The sequence below is a fragment of the Pipistrellus hanaki genome (genome assembly GCF_964339955.1).
Source record: "Pipistrellus hanaki genome assembly, chromosome: 16".
Classification (NCBI taxonomy): Eukaryota; Metazoa; Chordata; class Mammalia; order Chiroptera; family Vespertilionidae; genus Pipistrellus; species Pipistrellus hanaki.
Window position 1 is genome coordinate 47989150 of NC_140518.1, and position 12557 is coordinate 48001706.

The 12557-nt window shown below is 53.1% G+C and overlaps 2 protein-coding genes across 2 annotated transcripts in view; one reads left to right on the forward strand and one right to left on the reverse strand.

Annotated features, from left to right (window-relative positions):
- Window positions 1-4994, forward strand: part of LOC311610858 (uncharacterized protein) — a gene marked incomplete at both ends in the record, with an annotated part of 24585 nt that extends 19591 nt beyond the window's left edge. Inside the window, one exon of the mRNA XM_084862368.1 lies at window positions 4841-4994. Coding sequence (XP_084718494.1) covers window positions 4841-4994 — 154 coding nt within the window. The remainder of the gene's footprint in view (window positions 1-4840) is intronic.
- Window positions 2137-11774, reverse strand: LOC311610859 (phosphofurin acidic cluster sorting protein 2-like; the record flags this gene model as incomplete). The annotated part of the gene is made up of 4 exons (XM_084862369.1): window positions 2137-3023; window positions 3417-5143; window positions 5948-11005; window positions 11765-11774. The coding sequence occupies 2 exons, from the start codon at window positions 11772-11774 to the stop codon at window positions 7353-7355; spliced, it is 3663 nt and encodes a 1220-aa protein (XP_084718495.1). The 3' UTR covers window positions 2137-3023; window positions 3417-5143; window positions 5948-7352.
- Between the last annotated feature and the right edge of the window lie 783 nt (window positions 11775-12557).

The following is a 12557-nucleotide window of genomic DNA, read 5'->3' on the forward strand; positions in this document are numbered from 1 at the left end:
TAGGTCTTATTTTCGGAGGATGTCTTATTTTCCAGGAAACAGGGTACTTACTGGTCGCTGGGCCCTGAGGGCCAGCTTTCTGCCCCATTCACGGGGAAAGCCCTTCCTTGAGGACAAGGAAGCTTCTTGCTGGCATCCAGTCTGGACCACGGGAAGATGGGGCTTTTGCGCCCACTGGGGACCCCCATCCTCATTAACAGGGACCCATGGCCTTCTCCACTGGACCACTTCCGGGTGTTGCCTCTGGCCCCAATCCATTCTTGGCTTGACTGATTCTGGCTGATCATGGAGCCAGGCCCCCAAAACTCCAGACCCCTTGTTTATGTCGATGCTGCCTGGCAGGTGGCCTATCAGCAGCAGGCCTACCCTCCCCTCCCCCCCCCTCTCCGCACATTCCTCCTGTGTCCCTGGCAACCAGCTTTTCTCCTCCTTAGGTCACAACTGCCTGCTCTTCACCTGGCCCCGCCCTTTTGTTGCCATGACTGCCTTCAGCTGTTCACCTGGCCCACACCCTCATTGACTTGACCACCTACAGTTCTGGGCCTGGCACGGCCCCTTGTCCCAGAAACCCCGCCCCCTCTTGCATTGGACCAATGAGCGAGCAGCACTGGCCAATCTGCCTTGCTCCTCACACACAGGGGCCTACGGACCCACCTCTGGAAGTATTGTTCGGTACCTAAAAGCCCCAACTACAGATGGTCTTCTGCTCACAACTTGCCTCCCACCCAGGGCCCAGGTCCACAAGCATGGGAAGACCAGCCCCCCTTTGTGGACAGCCATGGGCCTCCATGAGACTCGGAGGACCCACAACCCCACCACGGAGCATATCACAACGAAGGATCCTGCGACCCCCACAGACCTGTCTATGGGATTTGACATCGGGGAGAGAGCTGTGTCAAGTCCCTGAAAATCACTTTCAACTCTAGGAGCACTGACCTGCCCCTCCTGAGGTACCCTGTTTCCCCAAAAATAAGACATTGTCTTATATTCATTTTTGCTCCCAAAGATGCTCTAGGTTAGGGGTGTCGAACTCAATCAGAGAAGGGGCCAAAATTTAAAATCCAGCCTAAATCGCGGGCCGAATGGTTTACTGAACAGTCATAAACTGACAATGTCATAAACTGACAGCGGAGTGCAGTGATGACAGCGCAGTGCAGGCCACATTGCAAGGCCTGGCGGGCTGGATTTGGCCCGCGGGCCTTGTGTTTGACACATGTGCTCTAGGTCTTATTTTAAGGGCTGGTCTTATTTTTCCATGAAGAAGAATACGGTACAAATTTATTGTTAAATGAAAATAAAGGATTTTTTTTTTACTGTATATTGAATAGTAGTATGGTAGTTGTCAACACAAACCAGACAAACTGAGAATCCTACAGTATCAAGAATTTACTCATGTTTTCAATGACAATCGTGTCAACAACATCTTCTGGAACATCATCATAACAATCCAATACCTGAATTTCCTGGTGAATTTGGTGACTCCATTTCTTTCAGAATCAGTGGACCAAAACTCTCATGTTTAGCCTAGGGGAGGGGCCTTATTTTGGGGGGATGCCTTATATTTCACTCAGAAGGAAACCTGTAAGAAGGTCTTATTTACGAAGGATGTCTTTCTTCCAGGGAAACTCGGTACTTACTGGTCACTGGGCTCTGAGGGCCTGCTTTCTGCCAGATTCACTTGAGGACACGGGACCTTCTTGCTGGCATCCAGTCTGAACCACTGGAAGGTTGGCTTTTGCTGCCACTGGAGACCCCGCCCTCATTCACAGGGCCCCATTGCCTTATCCACTGGACCACTTCCAGGTGTTGCCCCTGGCCCCAACCCAATTTTGGCTTGGCCGCTTCTGGCTGATCACTTGGCATGCCCCACAAACCCGCAGCCCATTTGTTTAGGTCATTGCGCCCACTGACTCATGGACAGCAGGCCTTCCTCCATGAACATGGCAACCAGCCTTTCCCTGCTTAGGTCACAATAGCCAACCTCTTCACCTGGCCCCACCCCCTCATTGACTTGACCACCTTCAGACAAGGTTGTTAGTCTATCCTCACCAGGATGGTTCAGAGAAAATAAGAGAATTGATGAAAAGGGAGAAGCCAGGCTGCCTTCACAACCTCATTCACCCTTGTGGTGTGAGAAAGAATTGCTGACCTCAGAGGATATTTGGAAGTGGCGCCTGGGGAGGAGGTAAGTGTGGACCCTGGGCCCTGGGACATTCCCTGTCCCCTCCTCAGTACTATGGGCCAACAGAGGAGATGCTCAGAATGCTCTTCAGTGCCAGCGGAGCAGGGTGGAGCCTCTGTCCAGGTGCAGGTGGCAGTCAGTGTTCAGGAACTGCCTGCTGCTAGTTAAACCTTACAGCATTCTGCAACGTGGACGCTAGGGGGCGTGTAAGGCCATGCTTGGCCCCTGTGCCAGGGGGAGATGAAGTCAAACAAAATGTGGGTTCCCAGGGGTAGCCCTAACATATAGAGTCCCTGCCCCAATGCTCATCAGTCAATTTTCCCCTAGGTCCCATTGTGCTGGGCCTCAAGAATATCACATTTGTAGAGCAGATGGCTCCTGAGAGATGAATTACACCCACCCTATGTCTCAAACCAACACCAGGGAGGCCCAGAAGAAACAGACTTGCTCAAGGCTCTGAAGGATTGTAGAGTTACATTTTATAGAATCTAAATTAAATTTATGTTTGAGTATTTCATTACATTTACTTTAAAATAGACTGTATGTTACTGAATAGTATAAGAAAAATACAGTAGTTATAAACATATATATATGATAAATACAAATATTTTAAAACTTCATATAAAGGAGGGGAGGGAGCCCTCTCTGCCATGGCAGTTGTAGCCCAGGATCTAGGACCACAGGCCTCATAGGAGCTGAGGCGAGTTGCTCAAATGCTGCATGTGGTACCACATCTGGATTTTCAAGGACAGCTGTGCCTGGAGCCTGCACTGGCTCTGGAGAGGACACAGAGTTGGCATTTCCTGTTCAGGTGTTTCTTGATCTTGCTCAGGAGCTGCTTCTGTAGATGCAGAAAGAGAACATGTTACACCACGACTGCCTTTTGTGTGCCTTCCAAGGAAGGGAAACCTCCCATCTCCATCACTGAAGTCCCGGTTCAAGCCCCCACCCCAGGAGCCCTCCACACTGCAGGCCATGGGCACTGACCTGCACGGCCCTGTGCGCCTGCCTAACCCCAGCCTCTGGGAGCTCATCTCCTGGTGGGCAGCCACATCCCCTTCCCACTCACCCACACCACCCAATCCACAGGCACAGCTCTCCTTTTCCAGGAGAAGCTCTCAGACCTCTGTCCTCTTGCGGAAATCCCACAAGGCATGGGACCCAGAATGTTACCAGCGCCTCCAAGTCACAGTCCCCATACTGTCCTTAAGGTTCTGATCCAAAGCCCACTCACTTTTTCTGCTGCTCCAGAGATCCACTTTCTGCTTCAAAATATGAGAAAATGCAGCAATACTTGGAGAAAGAAGCCACATTGACTGTCCTGTGGACACTACCTGCCTGAGCAGCCTCGTGTGACTGAATCACTCCTGACTAGAAGGAAGCTCTTGGGTGCAGTCCTGGGGGCAGGGTATTTCTTGACTGAATGAGCCCAAACCAGCCCATGTCAGATAGCTAGGTGACACGGGGGACCCCTGCTCACCCCTGGGATTTCTAATCTGGCTTCACCCAGGACAGGGACCCCTAATGGAATCTCCAATGTTTTTATCCCAAGAGAAAATAGCTCAGCCTAAGGCCTGAGGAGAATCACAAATAAGGCAGAAGCTTCTTTAAGAAGAAGACAAAATGGCCAATTAGGACAACCACAGCCCCTCCAGCACACCTCTCCAGTGTCCAATTTTGACAGGGCCTTTTTTTCAGGGGAACACCCCCACCCCAATTCCCTACAATAACCTATGAGGCTGGGCCTCAGTATTTCCCATGGTCAGAGAAACAAACACTCAGAGAGATGCAGTGACCTGAAGACTCACAGCAAGCAGGTGGCGAAGGGACCACTGTGCTCTGGAGGGGCAGGGCTCATCTAGTACATGGTTGGTCCCACCCACGTTGTTTAGTAGCAAATGTTCTGTATGAACACAGAAAGTTGGGTCGGGAACAAGGTGGAGATGCTGCCTAGGAAGCTGGGCACCAAGTATTTGATCAGTTTGCCAACTGTTCCTGGGCAGCCTGCACTGTACATCCTTTATTTGATTTCTGCCTTGCAAGGGTCAAGTGTATTTGGAAGCCCAAGTGAGTGGTGTTGGGGTGAACATGAAGGCCCAGGGCTGGGAAGTCTGGCCTACATGTTGGGCTCAGGATGACGCACAGGGAGGCCAGTCCTTGTTCTCTGGCCACCCAGCTCTGAGTCTGGGCACAGGGGGAGCCAGCTCCCTGAGAAACAGAGTCCTGGCTCAAGGGAGAACAGGTGGAGAAGGTGAGGATAGTTCTCCTTGCGTGGGTCAGGGTCCAGAAAAACAGACTTGCTCAAAGTTCTGAGGGTTAGTAGGGTTAAATTTTATAGAAACTAAATTAAGGGTATGTTTAGGAGATTTCAATAACTTTTCTCTACAATACACTCTATCTTACTAAATATCATAAAATTTCAGTAAAATTGTAAGGATATACAACATGAATTAAAAAAACGTTTAACAATGCATCTAAATGAGGTTGGGGGCGCCTTCTCTGCCATTGCAGGTGACAGGTTCTGTGGCCCGGAATCTGGCACCACAGGCCTCGCAGGAGCTGGCAGAGTTGCTGACATGCTGCAGGTGTTTCTTCTGCCTCTTGAAGTTCAGTGAAAGCTGCGCCTGGATCCGGCTCTGGCTCTGGTGTGGCCTCTAGGGTGGCGTTGCCTCTGGAGGGTTTTCCTGATGTTGCTCTGGAGCTGGTTCTGCAGATCCAAGAAGAGGACATGTTACCACCCTCACTGCCTGCTGTGTGCCTTCCAAAGGCACACTCACCCCCACCGCCCCCAGAGGCCTCCTCCTCCTCCTGACTCAGCCTCAGGGGGCTCAGGTGCTCCAGCCTTGACTGGAGGCACTGGGCCTGGTTTGGCAGGTCAGGGTCTGGAAAGTTGAGCTCTATGGAGGCCAACAGCATCATCGGGCTGGGAAATTCTGGAGGTGCTGGTCCAGCCAGATGGCCCTGGGGAGAGAGATAGGTGGGAAGCAGGGTATGAGGTGTGCCCTTTCCTCCCAGAGGTCCTTTGCCTCCTGCTCCTGCCCATCCAGAAGCCAGACCTACTCCTTTTCCACCTTCATTCTGGCAGTCCTGGAAGAGATGTGCCTGGTCACCCAGAAGGGGCTGGTAGAAAGCACTCCTACCTGACAGATCTGGATCAATGAGAGAACCACCTGTCCCCTTGTTCAAGGGAACCTGGCATGGTCTCTCAGTGTCCCTGTTCCCTCCCATTAAACTGAGAGGGCTGCTGTCTACCCTGTTCATGTCACTCATTGGCACAGAGTAGGTGCTGCAGGAATACCGGCCGATGGAGAAACAACGAAGCCCAGGGCCTTCCCATCACCTCGAACTTTGGCTCCTGCACATACATGCTGGATAATTCACTAGTTGTGCTCTGTGGTTCTTTGCCTCCCACTGAAACTAAACTCCCACAGGGTGGGGTACACCCGCCAAGCCGCCATTGAGGAGGTTCTACCATTAGTCAGCAAGGTCTCAGGATAGGGGTGCAGGGAGGGCTGGGATGAGGATCGAAAGGATAAAGATTTTCTGAGGGTCTGACTCTCTCACTGACCTCCCACTACTCGCCCGCACCACCCATCCCCTATCCATATGCACAGCGCTCTGACTCCTGTCCTTTTCTCTAGGAGAAGCCCTCAGACCTCTGCACTCTGGCAGAAATCCCACCATGTGTGGTATCCAGGGTTCTGCCAGCACCTTCAATTCACAGGTCCCATACTCCCCTCATGCTCTGACCCAAAACTGACTCACGTTTTCTGCTGGAACAGAGGTTCGCCTTCCTCTTCACTGTACAGGAAGATGCAGCCACGGGTAGAGGAGGCCAGGAGGACGTCACATCAGCCGTTCTGTGGACACTAAGAGCCTTGCAGCCTAGTGTGACTCAATCACTCCCAACTACAAGGAAGCTCTGCAGTGCAGGCTGGGGGTCTGCTCTGTGCACTGGAATATGGTCAGTGCCTAGAGATGTGTCTGTACCTGGCAGGTCTTCTAATACATCTGCTGAATGAATGAGCCCAAACCAGCGCCATCTCAGATACCTGGGTGACCCTAGGGCCACACTCCTTACCCCTGGCCTCTCTGATCTGGATTCACCTCGGATATGGACCACTAATGGGATCTCCAATCTCTTCATGAAAAGAGAAAAGAGCTTAGCTCAAGGCCCCAAAGAGAATCACAAATTTGGCAGAGGCTTCCTCAACTGGAAGAGGAAATGACCAACTGGCTAAATCACAGTCCCTCCAGCAGACCTCTCCCCTGTCTAGGCAGCCAGAGGACACTTACCTGGAGGACCCCAGCCAGTCCCAACAATAACCCTATGAGCTGGCTCTCGGGTTCACTGAGGGTTCAGAGCAACAGACACTCAGAGAGTGCAGTGACCCGTAGGCAAACAGCTAACAGGTGGCCTGGTGACCATGTGCTCTGGAGGGGAGGGGCTCACCTGGTAAATAATTGGTCCCACAGCTGTTGGGCGGTAGCAGACGTTCCATAGTAACAGACAGGAACGACGACGGTGGGTTCCTTGCTCAGAAATTCGGCCATTTTGTCTCGCCAGTGTGCCAGGAAATGTGCACCAGGCAGGTTTTCTGGTTTGTTTTTGTTTTGTTTTGTTTTTTTTCTTCTCCCTGTGAGGCTGAACTTCATCGGGAACCCTGAGTATGTTGTGCTGGGGCCAGTTTTCTGGTTGGCAGCTGGCTCCTAAGGTTTGATGACTGGCTTCCATGTTCTGCTCAGATGCCCACAATCAGAGACCAGCCATTGACCTCTTGCCACCTGGCTCTGAGGCTGGATACAGGCTGGAGCTGGCTCCCGGGGAAGCAGAGTCCCGGCTTCTAGGAAGGGCAGGACTTCAAGGACAGAACCTTCTCACTGGGAATGTTGGGCATCCTGAGGCCAAAACACAAATCCCATGATTCTCCAGATCAACACTGCCCTGTTGACTCCCACTCGCCAGAGCGTCCTGGTTATTGAACAGAGTCGTGAGGAGCTCCAAGTGAGGGGCAACCCCCTTAGGTTCCAGGCTGTGGGTGCATTTGAAACCCAAAATGCTTTCTCTTTGTGTTTCGAGGGTCTGTGTCTCTACTAAACTGAACTGTTCACAGAAAAGCAGCTTCTGGGCAAGTCCAAGGCAGGGTGAAGGGCAGGGAGAGGGGGCGGGCTAGAAGGTGGAACTGGAGTGTCCGAAGATGCAGATGGGGAAGTGCTTGACCTGGGAGGACCACTGGGCTGCCAGCTGGAGGAATGTCACGTCGTTCCACTCCTCATCATCGATGATGACCGGCAGCATGCTCCGCTGGTGCTTGGCCTTGCATGCCAGGCGATGGATGCCATGGATGCACTGGCTTGTGCACTCCACTTCCTCGTCCTTGGCTTTCTTGGGCGCCTTCTTTGTCTTCTGCTTGGTGACCACTGTCATGGACATGGTGGTGGTTGCTGTGTCCTGACCACCGCTGGGCAGCCTGCTGACCTGGACAGACTGGAAGAAGCACTTGAGTGTGGTTTTGGCGGCAAGCGCATCTTTCTTCTCCGCAACTCTCTTTGTGTCTGTTGGCTGGGCTGCCGTCCAGTAATCCACCTGCAGCTCCATCATGTCTGCATGGACACTCTGGCTGGGGGAGGACAGGCCCCCGCTCATTGATGGGGAGGAAAGTGTGTTGGATGAGGCCTTGCTGGCAGGGGACAGAAGCTCGCTGGAGCAGGAAGGGCCCGCATCTTCTGAGTCTGCTGACATGGCTGAAGATGGTTCCGCTCTTCCAACCTTCACTGCCCCCACAAAGGGGATGAACTTCTTGGAGGACGTGTCACCGGGACGCTGCTGCTTAGACATGAGCACGGCCTCTGCGATGGGCAGCAGGTAGACACAGTTGGCCCCAGTGACGTACTCTGTGATTCTTGACACAACGTCCTGTGTGTCCTGCAAGATGTTCAGAGACTCCAGGTTGTTGAACATGTCCCACCAGTACAGGTCCTGGAAGAAGTTGTCGTAGCGGCAATCCATGGAGCCCAGATAGCTGGCCAAGGGGTGGGAACCCAGAGGGATGACCAGGAAGCGCAGGTAGTCCAGCCACTCGGGTGGCTGGTGGGACAGCAGCTCCACGAAGACCCGCAGCACAGCGTTGAAGTAGGGCTGTGCCCCTGCCACCGCGATCTTCACAGGCATCGGGGCCTGGGAAGTGCAGTCGCAGTAACTCTGCATCCAGGACACGATGATGCCGAAGGCCTCCTGGACGTCATCTGTGGAGCAAGTGCACACCACGGGCAGCGTGTGCCCCTGCAGGATGTCCGAAAGTAACTGGCCCTGCCAGTCTGAGGTGTTGACCAGAATGATGTTCTCAGGCAGCTTGTCAAGGGAAATGAGGATGACCTTTAGCTGGTCACGCACAGGCTTGCTGGGGATCTGCCGCTGGCTCTGTGGTTCTGGGTCCTCGTCATCCGGTCTGTTGAACCGCTCATTCAGGGATGTGTTGCAGCCGTGGTGGCCAGCCTGCTTCCTCTTGGACCTGCTGGAGGGGATGACTAGAGACTTGGTGAAGCGCACTATGGATGGCAGCTTCCTGGCGAACCAACCCCTGGCAGAGGATGCTGCCTCCCGGCTGTCCTCCCGGCTCACCCCAGGGGAGCAAATTCTGTGGGCCACTGAGTCAGAGTCACTATCACTTGACATGCTGTCAAAGTATCGCCTGAGCTGGGGCTTTGGGGTGCTGGGGACGCTGATACAGTCCTCCGAGTCTAGGCTACTCTCGCTTGAGCTCTCCACGATGGCACGGCGACGGACCTGCGCCTTCTCCACTCTGGGGACATACCTCACAAGGGTCTGTTCTGAGGACAGGACCTTCTCTGACACTTGGGCCATGAGCACAGATGCCACGGCTTCCTGGTGGTAATTCTGTTGCAAGGTGGTGCACCTCCTTCTTACTATCAGGCTCCCTTCCTCAAAGTTGTCCTCCTGGGACTGCCCATGGGCCGCACTGTAGCTGGCCGCCTGCTGAAAGAAGCTGCCAGACGGGCCGGCAGCGTCGTTAGGTGAGGTCTGGGCCTTGGTGGTGGCCTGCCTGGCCCTGGCCTCATGATCGATGGGCCGGCTGGACACGGAGGCCATCTGCATGTTGTCCACCTTAGTGGTGCATGTACTGTAGGCCACCAGTTTTGAGTCGCTGTGGCTTGGCTGCTTGCCTCCCGGGGTGCTCGTGTTCTCAGGCACCTGGGCCAGACTCAGAGACTCCTTTCGGATCCTGGCGCTGTGGGAGCCCCACATCTCCATCTGCAAGCTGGAGCCTGGCAGGCCCTCGATGCACGGCCTGAGCTTGGGATTGGGGCTGCTGAGGATACTGTGATTATCCTTCATGTCCGAGTCACTAGACAGGCCTTGGAAGTATGGCCTGAGCTGAGGTGTGGGGGTGCTGAGGACACCGTCCTCGTCCTCGGTGTCTGGGCCACTGTCACTGGGGTTCTCCAGCATGTCATACAGGAGGTCCAGGTCCTCTTCCACTTCCAGGACATGCTCCCCATGATCCTGCTCAGGGTCCGGGGCCCCCTCCCACACTTGGACTGTGTGCAGCCATAACAGGACTTTCTCGCGGTAGTCCTGTTGCATGGTCATCGTCCCCCCTGTGACTTCCAGATTCTCTTCCTTGAAGCCATCCTCCTCCTGTGCCTGCCTGTGGGAACCATTGGAGCTGCCCTCCAGCTTTGAGAAGCAGGTCTCACACTTGCATTCAGAGGAGCTGTCTGAGGACTCGGCCTTGGCACTGGTTTGCCTGGTGCTGTCCTCGTGGTCGATGGGTGGCCTGGACAGGGAGGTCATCCGGATCTTCTCCACCTGGCTTGTGGGTGTACTGTAGGCCTCAAATTCATCATCACTCTCACTTGGCTGCTTGCCTCCCATGGCCCATGCATTCTCTGGCTTGTGGGCCAGACTCAGAGGCTCCGTTTGGCTTCTGTCGTTATGGCTGCCCCGCATCTCCGACTGCGAGCTGGAGTCTGACATGTCTTCAAAGTATGGCCTGAGCTTGGGCCTAGGGACGCTGAGGACGCTCTCATCATCCTCCGTGTCAGACCCACGGTCCCTCTCTGACACTTTGGACCTGTGACACAGCGCCAGGACTTTTCGCTTCAAGTCCAATTCTCCTATGGACCGCCGCTGCTTCTTTGGCTTCCCCTTCCCAAAGCCATCCTTGTGCAGGACCTGTCTGTGCTTTCTACTGCAGCTGGCCTCCAGCTCAGACAAGGGGCTCTGAGAGTAGTTACCTGTGGACTCGGGCTTCGGCCTGGTCCGCATGGCACTTTCCTCATGTTTGATGGGCTGACTGGACAGGGAGGAGATCCAGACTTCAGCCACCTTGGTGGAGGGCTCCTTGACGGTGCTGTAGAGGCTCAGCATCTGGCCGCACTTGGAGTTTCTCCTCATGACATCAGCCATCCGGATGGCGCCCGTGGCCAGTGTCTTGTAGCCCAGGGCGATCCTGTTCTTATAGCGCTTCCTCTGCTCCAGCATGATCTGGAGCTTGTTGCCTTCTCCCCTGAGGAAGTGGGAGTACTGCAGGGAGAAGGTCAGCGCCAGGTCGGTCTCCACTGGTTCACTGGGAGGCAGCATAATCTCTTTGGACCTCAGGATGCCCTTGAAGTCCTGCATCTTCACGGAAATCACCACGGAGACTAGGTCCTTCGCCAGCTCCTTGAAGACCACTAGCTTCTTTAAAGTGACACTGCACCACCTGGGCACACAGCTGGGGCTGGAGCAGTCCACCGCCCAGGTGGCTAACAGGTTCTGGGCTACCCGTGTTTTGAGCACAGTGGATGTGCTGGCCAGCCCTACAGTTGGTGAGCAATCTACAGCAGGTGGCACCCTACGGGTCCTTTCCCTACTCAGGGTTGATGCTTTGTCCTCCTGTGGTGGGACAGAGGAGAGACATGTTTGGTGACAAGAGGTGGGGCATAGGTGATCGAGTGTGCAGACACAAAAAGTGGCCACTCGCTAAACTGTGATTAGGTCAGGGAAGGCCTGGGTGGTGGTCTTTTAAACTCAGAGACCTAAAGTTATTCCACATTAAAACTTTTTAACTAAAGTACTTTGTGGCAGGTCGTCCTGTCCTAGGCTGTTATCTTCTCTAAAAAAAAAAAGAAATATGATTCTTTACCTTCACTGAAACTGCCTATTGTCTTTTGCAATGGACAAGAACATAGCTTTGGAATATCAATGGAATTTTCTTTGTTCCTGACTCTCTGTGCTCTGCGGAGACCACAAATCCCCTCATTGTTGAGTTCATTGGTGGCTGTTCTATAAGGATATCCACATATGGGAAAGAATTATGTGTCCATCGTTTTACTTTTTATACAATCTGTAACCAATGGATTTCATGCAACCTACAGACATCTCCACTTTTGATTGTAATATGTAAAATAAGGTGAAAGCTGCCATTCTCAAGAGCATTATTTCAATCCATTGAGATTTTGCTTTAAGACAATTGACAGTTTGGCTCAGATAAAATCCCAACAATCGTTCCCAGTTTTGACTGCTTCTTATATCGACATTTACTTGGCACAATACAGCAGGATCCCAGAAAAGCTCACGCAGCACCATCCTGCAGACCTACACCTGGTGCTGGGATGCAGCAGACGGCCCATTGACCCACCAGTTCCCTGTCCATCAGATGAACTTGTGTGAGTTGTCTCTTGGATCCAGCACCTGCCCTTGCTAGTGCTGCTGACTTTATTTAAGCCATATTTTTGAATACTCTTGGTGGAACTAAGGTTAACGCTTGACAGATCTCAGGCTCAGGAGAGACAGGAGGAAAATGAGCCTGGTTCTTGCTTTTCTGTTGGAATTGCCTTTGAGAGACTGGGGAAAACACCTTGGATGTACAAATGAGAGCTGCTCTGGTTCACCTAGGAAGATAAAGGGACCCATCCTCCTTCCCGCAGGAATCTCAGCTGTTCTTGGACAACTGAGGATCTTTGCGGATATATGGGATGGAGGTCCTTCCTCATGACACGCCCAAGCCCCATAGGGAAATTCCCAAACAACTGCGACCAAACTAATTGGCTCTTCACGGGGAGGACTAATCAGGTTTGGTCCACCTGCACTGGAAGCCCTTCTGGTGGTTTTACACAGCAGGGAGAGAGACCGAGGCACATCATAGGGCTGGATGAGACCCTAGGGGAGTGAGCATCGTGCAGCTCCATCTACAAAGCAACACACTTCAACCCACTACATCACATCCTCAAAGATGTGCTGAGACCCTGCAGACACCAAACAACAATAAAAACAGCAGCAACAAACACACCTCTAGTTAACATGGGAAGTTGTGCCTCCATGGAACTCCCAGGCTCCAGCCCCCATTAATATCCCTGATAGAAAGCCTTC